The sequence below is a fragment of the Polypterus senegalus genome, chromosome 16 (genome assembly GCF_016835505.1).
Source record: "Polypterus senegalus isolate Bchr_013 chromosome 16, ASM1683550v1, whole genome shotgun sequence".
Classification (NCBI taxonomy): Eukaryota; Metazoa; Chordata; class Cladistia; order Polypteriformes; family Polypteridae; genus Polypterus; species Polypterus senegalus.
This window is the reverse complement of record NC_053169.1, coordinates 77,772,473-77,784,244: the sequence shown is the minus strand read 5'-3', so window position 1 is coordinate 77,784,244 and position 11,772 is coordinate 77,772,473. Positions and strand designations below refer to the sequence as shown.

Below are 11,772 nucleotides of genomic sequence, written 5' to 3'. Positions count from 1 at the left end.
TAGAGTAAAATGCCCACAAAAGTGCCAACGTCTATTCATTAAAGTACCGGTAATAAGTGGATAGGTGGGGGTATTCAAAACAAAACAAAATACTGTAAAGGAATAAAAGGTTTGAAAAATCATGATTTTACTCTTTACAGAAAGTTAATCAGTTTTAATGAAAAATATCTCTTCGCGATATTCGCCCGAACTGTTTTAGTAGAATCCCGTGTCTCCATCCCGTGAACAGAAGGTGGATTATAAGGCAATGCATCGCTTTTTAGTGGCAGTTGCATCTGCAATATACAGGAATGGGGGAAGGGTCGGTCACAAAATCCTTTATGACTAGAAATTCTCTCTGCCTCCTACTAGGCGCACTGTCGCTTTAAGCAGGGGGTGCTATCAAAAAAAGATTCCTGCATTATATTCACAAATCATGGGCGACGTTCCACAATTAATTAAAATCAACGTTTCTTTGAAAATACAGCCTAATGACGGACCTGTTTATTTTAAAGTGGACGGGCAGAGATTCGGCCAAAACAGGACTATAAAATTACTAACGGGCTCCAAATACAAAATCGAATTGGTCGTAAAACCTGGAGCGATATCTGCAACGTAAGTACTAAAGCCTACCTTTAGGTAGGTATACCCTAATCTGATGCTTTCTAGAATAAATAATTGTTTTGCTGTTCCGCTAGCGCACGATACCACATATGCAGCGATTCCTGAAAGTAAATGGGCATTTTCTTCTTGGAAGACAGGGATTCTTAAAGCAAACCTTAAAGACGGATGGATTTTGCGTTTCAAAGAAACAATAGTGCATATATTTCCCATTCATTCTTTGTTGGATATTTTGACAGCCCGATTTCTACATTTGTATTTCTTTTTTCAATTCGTTTTCGTTCAAGGACGGATAAAATGACAGAAGGAGCTGCCAGATTGCTGGTCTGCTTGTCAACCAAATCCACAGCCTGCAATAAATCCTCTCCTTGCATTTTTCTGGTTATCTAACGCTGCCGCTCTAATGGCTTCTCATCGGCACTGTTCTGCTAGTTCTTTACAGTAATTTATAGCATTAGATATATTTTATATATTAATAAGTTTAGAATCATTGGTGCATTTTTGCAATTTTTCATGTTTTTTTTCCCGAAAGCCTACACTGTAAGGTAATCAGTGCGTTTTTAAATCGCATGTTGCCGTCGATAAAGAATAAATAAATAACATCCCTTTTTTCTTTCCCTTCTCTAGGACAATGAGCATAGGCTCCGTGAGCTTCCCCTTAGAGCAGCAGTCTAAAGACCCTCAAGCTGTCAACTACATCGGAATATATGACACCGAAGGAGTGGGTCACACCAAAAGCGGGGAGAGACAGCCGGTGCAAGTGACTATACAGGTAACTGTCTACCCAGCGTCCGTCGGGAAACCGACATGGTCGCCTGATTCATATTTTAACAAAAAATGGCAATCGTTAAACATATTGAATTATTTTGAAAATATATTTGCAACAGGAAACTGCTACGGTACTGAAATGAAAAGAGATCAGCATGTATTCAAGGCTTTAAGGCAATGACTGCTCATACATTAAAGGATTTTTCTCATGACCATTAATGTAGCAAAATCTTACCATACAGGTAATCCAGTTAAGTAACTGTAACATAATAAGAGAAAGACGTGTGTTTAATTCAACATAGAAAGTAAGACAAGTTAGTTTTAGTATATGTGCACCGTTGTAACCCCACAAAACAAAAAATGGAAAAGATGACATTCAATATCAGCAGACACCCGTGACCCCGTTCAGGACTAAGCTGGTTGGAAAATAATTGACTGACACTTAATATAAAGCTGGAAAAAAGAAAAGCAAGTTACAAATGCAACAGTAACATCTCATCTCAGATTTTGAATTCCATCCATCCATTATCCAACCCACTATATCCTAACTACAGGGTCATAGGGGTCTGCTGGAGCCAATCCCAGCCAACACAGGGCACAAGGCAGGAAACAAACCTTGGGCAGGGTGCCTGCCCTCCACACGGCACACACACCCACACACTAGGGACAATTTCAAATCGCCAATGCACCTAACCTGCACGGGGAGAACATGCAAACTTCATGCAGGGAAGACCCAGGAAGGGAACCCAGGTCTCCTAACTGCAAGGCAGCAGCGCTACCCACTGCGCCACTGTGCCACCCTAGATTTTGAATTTCTTTCCACAAATTAAGCTCTATGTCCCCTTTTGTAGTTTACAACAAATATAACAAACTAGGGGTGGCACGGTGGCGCAGTGGTAGCGCTGCTGCCTCGCAGTTAGGAGACCCGGGTTTGCTTCCCGGGTCCTCCCTGCGTAGTTTGCATGTTCTCCCCGTGTCTGCGTGGGTTTTCTCCGGCGCTCCGGTTTCCTCCCACAATCCAAAGACATGTAGGTTAGGTGGATTGGCGATTCTGAATTGGCCCTAGTGTGTGCTTGGTGTGTGGGTGTGTTTGTGTGTGTCCTGCGGTGGGTTGGCACCCTGCCCAGGATTGGTTCCTGCCTTGTGCCCTGTGTTGGCTGGGATTGGCTCCAGCAGACCCCCGTGACCCTGTATTCGGATTCAGCGGGTTAGAAAATGGATGGATGGATAACAAACTAGCCAACCCGCAGCGTACCATACGCCGCGTAATCAGGCCGGTTTTTTAATGATTTTTAAGCATAGGGAGAAAACTAACATTTGAAAAATCGGTAATGTAATAAATCAGGAAGGAAAGCAACATTGTAACAATGCACGGAACGAACCAACACACAATCGTCCGTGACTGAAAACTGGCGGACCGCCATCGCTCAAGTGCCCACCTCCAACTCGTCACTTGAGTCGTTGTCGTCTTTGCACAGTCCAGATGCACCTGTGACTCACGTAGACTTTCTGTGTTCCTGCAGGAGCATCTAAGAAGACGCATGTTTGTCGCGGATGTGAATTGCTGTATGTAGCGTGTAAAACAGTTTGCTATGGTGCATGCGTCCGTTTGTCGTAACCGAAAACTCGTTTTTTAAAGACTGCTTACTTCTTGGAGTTGGTGGCCGTGACTCCTTCCTGCGTGTGCCATAGGTGTCTTACTTGTCGGCGGCTTAGTGAATCCACGCCTCTTCCGGCGTGTTTTCCATGGGTGTCTTGCCTTAGTGAATTATATATATACTGTATAGATTGTCCATTTAAAATGAAATTGGTGCATTTTTGGAATATTGTATTAATCCCAAAAGGGAAATTGTCTTTTTGCATGACCTTTGGGGGTCAGAGCACACTCTGAATACTGAATATATTTGGCTGGATTCTCCATTGACCCCTTCTGTTGCCACCTTTTTCTCTCGTAACCTTAATTATCACACACCCTGGCAATGAGTGTGATGTACACCTATAAAATAACTGTAAGCTGTGGTGCCGTATTGTCTTTCCTGGACACTTTATTCGAGTAGTACTTCAGCCTGACTCCCGCAAAGTTTAACTCTGCACCACTTCACACTCACTTGTAGAAATGCTGTTTCTTTAGGGACATTTTAGGGTTCTTTACTGGGCTCTTCTTTACTGAACCTGTCAAGTTTCAGCCAGCATTTTCCTCCTGGCTGGTGTTCACAGTTGTGTTTCTTCTCTGTTTTGTTTGGTTTAATTTTGTATCATTTATTTGTATTAATGTTTCTTTTGTACATTTTACTGGGTGTGTGTTGAGAAAGGGGCAAGGCCTAGATTATAACCTTTGTGTTTTGTGGGTGGCTCCCCAAGGGGCGGGGCCACCTGCCAATCACCACCAAGAATGGTCCTTCACCCTATTTAAGGGAGGGCCTCCCATAGTCCTTTGCAGTTCATTGAACACACTAGGGAGCGGAAAGTTTTGGTGAGTTTCTGTGCTATTGCTATTTCTTGTGTTTTATGAAATTTTCGATCCTGTGCTTTGTTTTTCAACTTTGTCTTTGGATTTTGTTTTGGGACTGCGAGTGATTTTTTGAACCCTTGCTCTGTTTTTGACTTCCCCTCTGGATTTCACAATAGGACAGTAGTATTGCTATTTTTTGAACATCTGCTCTGTTTTTGACCACAACTTTTGGATTATGTTTTGGGACTTGTTTGTTATATCTGCCTTGCCTTCTCAGGCATCTCCTTGTGAGGTTCTTGCACAGTCTTTTGTGAAAATAAATCATTTGTTTTTATCAAGATTCGTCTCGGCCTTTTTTCCCCACCCAATGGGCAACCTTGGAATTGTTTTTGGTACCTGTGCTTTCAGGATTCCCAGATCACGACAGAACCATTGCTTGTCAAAGCACCATTTCATACTCGGAAGGGTTCAATGCATGTGAAGTTGGTTTTTTGTGCTTTGAGAAATTTCCTAATGCATAAAAAAATACAAAATCTTTAATGTATGACAGGCAAATTACACTAACAGATAAGAAAACTTGGACTTAGCGTGTGTTACTGTTCACATGCAGCAAGAGTCTGTTTAAAATCAGGAACCCATTGGTATTTCACAAATCTGTTATCATCTACAGTAGCTGTGGCTGTGGCTGTGACCGTGGCCATATTAATAATACATTTTATTTATACAAGGCGCCTTTCTGAAAACTCAAGGACACCGAACAAACAATAAATAAATAAAATACACAATTATAAACAACTAAAAACATCATAAAATATAAAAATTAAAACCAAACATAACCACTGTAATCATAAAGAAAAATCCATTTTAAACAGATACGTTTTAAGTATGAATATGATTTGGTAGGTAATGAATCCCAGAGCTTGGGAGCAGAACAGCTGAATGCTCTGCTCCCCATGGTGGTTAGACGGGCGAGGGAAGGTCAGATGGATAGAGGAAGAGGATCGAAGGTTACAGGAGGGAATGGCAACATGAAGGAGGTCAAACAGATACGGAGGGGCGAGGTTATGAATGGCCTTAAATGTTAATAGCAGAATCTTAAAATCAATTCGAAACTTAATCGGGAGACAATGGAGCTGCTGCAAGACCGGAGTAATATGGTGAATAGATGAGTTTCGAGTAATGATGCGAGCTGCAGAGTTCTGGACTAATTGAAGCTTATGAAGAGATTTATTAGGGAGACCAAAAAGGAGTGAATTGCAGTAGTCCAGCCGAGAAGTAACAAGACTGTGAATAAGAATGGCAGTGGTACGAGGAGTGAGGGAGGGGCGAATGCGATTAATATTACGTAGGTAGAAGTAAGCAGACCGGGTGATGTTATTAATGTGAGATTGGAAGGATGGAGTACTGTCGAGGATTGTTTATGGTAACAGCATTTGTTGCAAATGTTTTTTTTTTCTGCCCAGGGTTTGTTTCCAGCCTTGTGCCCTGTGTTGGTTGGGATTGGCTCCAGCAGACCCCCATGACCCTGTAGTTAGGATATAGCGGGTTGGATAATGAATGGATGGGGTTTTTTAATGTTGTCACAGCATTTGACACTATCGTGTTATCCCTATTTAAGATGGTGGTCCAAGCAGTACACACATCTGCAAGCATTGCTCACTCCCATTCTTAGAATTTCAGGTTCAGTTTCTTCTGTTCCGTGCATTGTTACAATCTTGTTTTCCTTCCTGATTTATTACATTACCGATTTTTCAAATGTTGGTTTTCTCCCTATGCTTAAAAATCATTAACAAACCGGCCTGATTATGCACCGTATGGTACGTTGTGGGTTGGCTAGTTTATTGGAATCTGCACATCTCCACATATCTGTGTGTGTATTGTTCAGGCCCTCAGGTTTGTGCCAAATCCCAAACAGGTGCACGTTGGGCTGATGGGTGACTTAATTGTCCCTATATGAGTGGCTGAGCCCTGTGGTGAACTAGTGCCTTACTTATTAAAATTGGTTTCCTCCACATGCCTAAACTTTTTGTACTTTCTGTTTCTCATGAGCTTTTGCTGGCTTAGGAAATGGAATGATTGAATATTAAGAAAATTAAGCAAATATGTGTTTAAAATATTTTCAACTTTGAAACATTTCAGAAACAATGCCTGCATTGTTGCCGGAAGACAATGGTATTATGCATAATGTTTGGAACAAAAACACATTTGTCTTTGATTTACTCCTCCGCTTCACAGTTTAAAATTACATATGAAACAATTCTGACATGATTAAAGTGTACATTGCAGACTTTCACTTAAGGGGATTTGCATAAATTTTAGTCACACCATGTAGAAATGACAATTCAAAAAAGCGGAAGTGATGTCACACAAGGGGAAGGTGAGGAGAGGCATTAGATTCCTTCTCATGCCAACCTGTGAACCAGGGTGAAATTGTAAGTCGACAAGCCTTGAAATTGTCTTAAATTACAAGATCACTAGCATTTCATGTTCTAAGATTACGTCTGGAAATATCAGTGGACAGGCTCCCCAAAATATCAAGAGGGGCATATGACTACAGTTTTCGGACCTTACTTATTCTATGTTAATTAATGTTGACTTATGTTTATTTTTTATTGTGTCTTCGATTTTTCTATTCATTTTGTAAAGCACTTTGAGCTACATTTTTTTGTATGAATATGTAATATATAAATAAATGTTGATTTATTGATTGATTGATTGAGAGACCTGTAGGACATTATTGAAAATTTGGTGATCATTGACAATATGGGCTTGAATTTCTCGAAGTCTGATTGCATTATTGGCCAAAATGAGGTTTATGATCTCTCTTTCTTGCTCCTGTGTGAATATAGGGCGCCTCCCTCCTTGGTGTTCTCGACGTTCAATCCTATGTTGGGCAAACAAAATACATGTAGCTTACTGTAAAATGAAACATGAATACATACCAAAACGGTTGATATAGTACATGCAGTAAGCTATGGATTTTCTGTTGACAGAAGTTTCTCACCTGTACTCTTGACGAAATGTCCGAACTATTGATACCACTGTGTTCCTGCTTAGGTTAGGCTGTACTCTCAGTCCAGCCTCCCTCAGTGTTAGTCCGTGGTTTATTACATGGTCCACAATTGTAGCACGAATTTCGTTACACAGATTTGGTTGTCTTCTTCTTTGTGCATGTCCTACCCCTCCTCTAGGTCTTCCTCTCCCTCTTCCTCTTCCCCTACCTTGGCCTCTTCCTCCACCTTGTTCTCTCCGGATTCCCCCTCTCATCCGTACTCTTCCTCTTCTTCCGACACTGTCCATTTTTGTTGAAGACAGGTGAACTTGCCTGTTGCCTTTTTATAGTGCTTAAACACCTGATTGGTGTGTCTACAATTAAGCAAACAAGTGTTTGCACACCTGATGACTGTGGTGGACCAATTGGTTGGTCGGTGCGGTAATTTGACAGTCAGTGCTTTGGTATTGCAAGGAAGTGACTTCATGATAGATTTTTGTGTGTAATGTATGTTAAGTGTGTTTAGTGTTTTGCAAATCACTGTGTGTTATGTTTTGCAAAAAGTGTGAAGCTGAAAATGTGCTTACAGTTGTGCAAATCTAGGCTGGTGTTTTGCTCCTTGAGTATGAGGATTTGTTAATTGTGAGAAAGTTTTAATTTTAGTGTCTAAGCAATTGAAAAAAACTGTAATACTATTTTCAAAAGAATTGTAAAGGACACAGGTAATGAATTACGTAAGACCAGTGAGAAGTGCTTGAATTTTCTTTTTACTGAATAAGATTCATGCTGCTGTATTTTAAAGTAGCTTTGATGTCTTTCTTAGGTAGTCCTGTTAGGAGTGCATTACAGTAATCCAGCTGGCTGAAAATAAAACCAAAATAATTCCAGTATCTTCAGATGTTTCAAGAGATCTAAATTTTGCAATATTTCTTATATGAAAAACTGCATTCTTACAGTAATAGTAGGGTTAACATGTGTTTTGAAGTTTACATTCAAGTTTGCAATAACACTTCTTTACCTTTGCCTTAGTTTGGCTTAATTTGAAATGATAGACCTTCTTCTTCATCATCCTCTTCATCTTATCCCACTTCTATGTGGGGTCCTTGTGCTTGATCAGCTTTCACATAATTGCAAAAATTTGTAAAAATTGAAAAGCCAGGGGCCTCATGTATAAACAGTGCGTATGCACAGAAATGTTGCGTAAGAACTTTTCCACGTTCAAATCGTGATGTATAAAACCTACACTTGGCGTAAAGCCACGCACTTTTCCACGGTACCTCATGCCTTGTCGTACGCAAGTTCTCCGCTCGGTTTTGCAAACTGGCGGCACCCAGCGTCAAAGCAATGGTACTGTTCTTGTGTGATTACTCATTATTTTCATGACGCGGCTTTATAAATACACAGAAACTAACCGCATATTGTTTATTAGTGTAATGCATCTGATTGTAATTAACTCGTAACAATATAATGGTCCAGGGAACAGCCATAGTATTCCAAATACCATAACTGCTTTAGCGTTGTTACTCTCTCTTCTTCTTCTTCTTCTTCTTTCAGCTCCTCCCGTTAGGAGTTGCCACAGCGGATCATCTTTTTCCATATTACTCTCACTGCACGACTCGGAGTATTTATATCACTGTATCTGAGTGTGAATCACAGCAGCAGCTGATCGGAAAGAGAATTATCGGTATACAGCTTCAAGGACACGCTACCTCAGCCACTGCAAAATGTTTTAAAGCCTTTCCTGTACGGACCTCGCGGTTCAGAAACAGTTTAATCCCAAGAACTTTAAATGCACTCAATCAATTGCTCCTTGTAGAACGGTTTGTACTTATAAGTACAATCACCCCACTGTAAACTTGCACTACAGTTATAATATCTCACAACCTGGGCCACTTTATAAAGCGTATTTACATATGATGACGATATCATTTTTAAGGTGAAATGCAGCAAAATATATTTGTTAAATTATACACATAAAACTTTAACTTCATTTAAATAATCTATATTCTTCACTGGGAGTGTCGTGAAGGATAGAATAATTAAACATGTACTACGAAGATATTTCAATGTTCTTTAAACGTTTTGAAGTATCGGCGCTAAGCTTACAGATGGCTTAACTTCTATTACAGAGCTGATTGTATGGCGATCGGTTACTTGGGGAAAGAAAAGCAAGGACTCTTGGGGCGGCCACGCCAATATATATTGAATATAAAACAGAAAGAGAAAATAACAAAACAGCTAAAAACGCAGCGACAAATTTTGACAAAAGATAAATGCTTGTCATGAGCACGAGGCTCATGAAACACATGTTTAATAATGTGCTTTAGCTCCTATCATCATGAAAATGACATCACGTATACATCTCAGTATTTTAGTTATTCAGAGAGCTGTAATATCACAAATGTAATGGACTCTGTGTCCAGTTGGAGGAAGAGAGTCGGTTTAAGAAGCAAGTAGTGATCAACACACAGATCACATACGAGTAGAAGATCAAATACAAAACAAAGCATTTAACGTGCTACTTTAATTACGATGTAATTTTGAGAAACTGGTTAATTAAACGATTTTAAGATGAAGTTTATAATGTTCTACTAAATGACAAAATAAACTACGTGATTAAAGTGGAAAATTCGAGATTAAAGTTGACATTTCGTGCTTTTTCCCCACCGTGTGCCTTTTTTCTCTGTACCCTAATAAGCTTTCATATGACACTCAGACAGTGGGCTTACAACTCTTCTTTTCACGGCAACTTTGATATGTGACTTCTTTTTTATTTCCGGCACTGTGCGATTTTGTGAATGTGAGCTTTCAAGTTTCTCCAACACGCTATGTCACTCGATCAACTTCATTTTGTTGATTATACCACGGCTTATTTGAACAAATAGTATGTTTTTCCTTTGCCTCCACTTGGTATTCGCTGAAATTCTTATATTTTCCCCGTGCTTTTCCCATTGTCTTTTCACAGAAGGCTGCGCTTAAGGGCGATTTATATTGATTTGCATATTCAAAGAGGCGTAATTCTGGGAGGATTTGGGGCGTTACAAAATGCGCGTGCACGAGCGTTAGTTTTCACGCTGATCGGGATTTATGTAGCGGAAGAACGTGGAAGTTGGAGTACGCACAGATTCCTGCATCTGGATTTTTATGTGCGTAAGCACATTTCGGCTTTTGTGCTTACGCCATGTTATAGTGCGAGTTTTACACACGGCGTTATACATGAGGCCCCAGGTGATCAAGTGTATTTCTAAAACCCTAATTTATTTGATTTCTTCTAACAAATATTTAATTTTGTTGACAAAGTGGTAAAAACAAATAAATAAGGATAGGATGATTGTCTGTCTTTTCAATTTACAATATATCCACTGTCACAATAATGAGACGTACTCTAATAAAGGTTTGGGGCAGCCACCCGTATATTCTGGTATCCTGGCTTCACATAATTTTTTATCAAAATAAACAGCACTGATGTGCATACAAATGAGTCCAAAACAAGACTGAGGATTTAGAGAAAAGGGACAGGCTTTTAAAGGGAAGACAGGAAGTGAGGTCATAAGGATCAGGCTCATGTTCTTTAGCCATTGGTTCGAGCCCAGACGTGACATCACAGGGGCCAGAGCTGGTAAGGTCTCCTTCCATTGGCTCGGTCCCGGAAGTGACGTCCAGAGAGCCAGATGGAATCTCCCGGGATGGTCTTCAGGAAAGATAGACCAGCTCCCAGCATGCCTCAGAACTGCCGTCACTCAAGCCCTTTAGCTGCCTCCCATGCGCACGTGTGTGACACCACATTTGATTTTACATATCTGTTACTGTTTTCTGGTTATTTCGTTGTGTCGGGAAAAGTAAGACAACTTGTAAGGAGTACGGCTTGTTATTAGAGCAAGAAACCTCAGGTAATTCAAGGAATATGTCTTGGTAGTGTCATGGCCGGTCTGGGTAAGGGGTCGGCTGTTACACTGTGAAGACAAAATAAAAACAGTCATACTGTACCTGTTCTCTTGTCTGAATCTACGGATTATGGTGGACACAGAGATTCTGCTGATATTGTGTTGTACTCTTTGTCCTGCTTCTCACATTATCCTTCAATGGACAAGAACATGGTCTATGATAGTAGCTCGAATGTCATCAGAAATTACTACTCTTTGTTTTGCTCTTCCTCTACCCCCTCTTCCTCCTCGTACTCCACCTCTTACATGCACTCATTCTCTGCATCTCTGATTGTTTCTGTCCATTGTTGATATGAACCTTCAACAACTTGTGTGCCCTCTGAACTGGCTTACATTGGTGGTGTCACATCATTTGAAACAAGTGTCATCAATTTTGGGTCCCAGTGTTCAGTTCATGACAGCTGTGCTTTATTTTTGCTTACCTTGTGCCACTTAGGGTTACCGTTATGCATCATAAGTGCAATGCGGTGCAAAATCTGTTTTATTGCATGAGAATGTGTTTAGAATTTTGCAAAAAGAGTCAATGAGATCTGCAAATTGTGTTTCAGTAGGTGAAAATTGTTTATGGTATTGTCAAAAGAGTAAATGATTCAATAAATGAGTTCAGACCACTGAGTTTTTGGTTCAGAGAGTGGGGTTTAGTGTTTAAGCAATTCAGAAAAACTCTAAATCATTTTTATTAGTTGATGTAATCTTTTGTTTGTAAGTTTTGCCTTGATGTGCAATCCGGAATTAACACATCACTATAAACATGGTGTCACAATAATGAGACATACTCAGATAAAGATTTGGGGCAGACACGCGTATAATCTGGTATCCTGGCTGCAAAGTCGTTCTTTTATGAAAATACACAGCACTGAAGTGCATACAAACAAGTCCAAAACAAGACTGAGGATTTAGGGAAAAGGGACAGGCTTTTAAAGGGGAAGACAGGAAGTGAGGTCATAAGGATCAGGCCCATGTTCGTCAATCATTGGTTCGAGCCCTGACGTGACATCACAGGGGCCGGTAAGGTC

General features: G+C 40.3%; 1 protein-coding gene across 1 annotated transcript in view; it reads left to right on the top strand.

The window, feature by feature from the left end:
- The first annotated feature begins 259 nt into the window (after positions 1-259).
- Positions 260-11,772, top strand: part of cnrip1a (cannabinoid receptor interacting protein 1a) — a 50,300-nt gene continuing 38,787 nt past the window's right edge. Inside the window, exons 1-2 of the mRNA XM_039738893.1 lie at positions 260-594; positions 1,228-1,372. Coding sequence (XP_039594827.1) covers positions 416-594; positions 1,228-1,372 — 324 coding nt within the window. The 5' untranslated portion in view covers positions 260-415. The remainder of the gene's footprint in view (positions 595-1,227; positions 1,373-11,772) is intronic.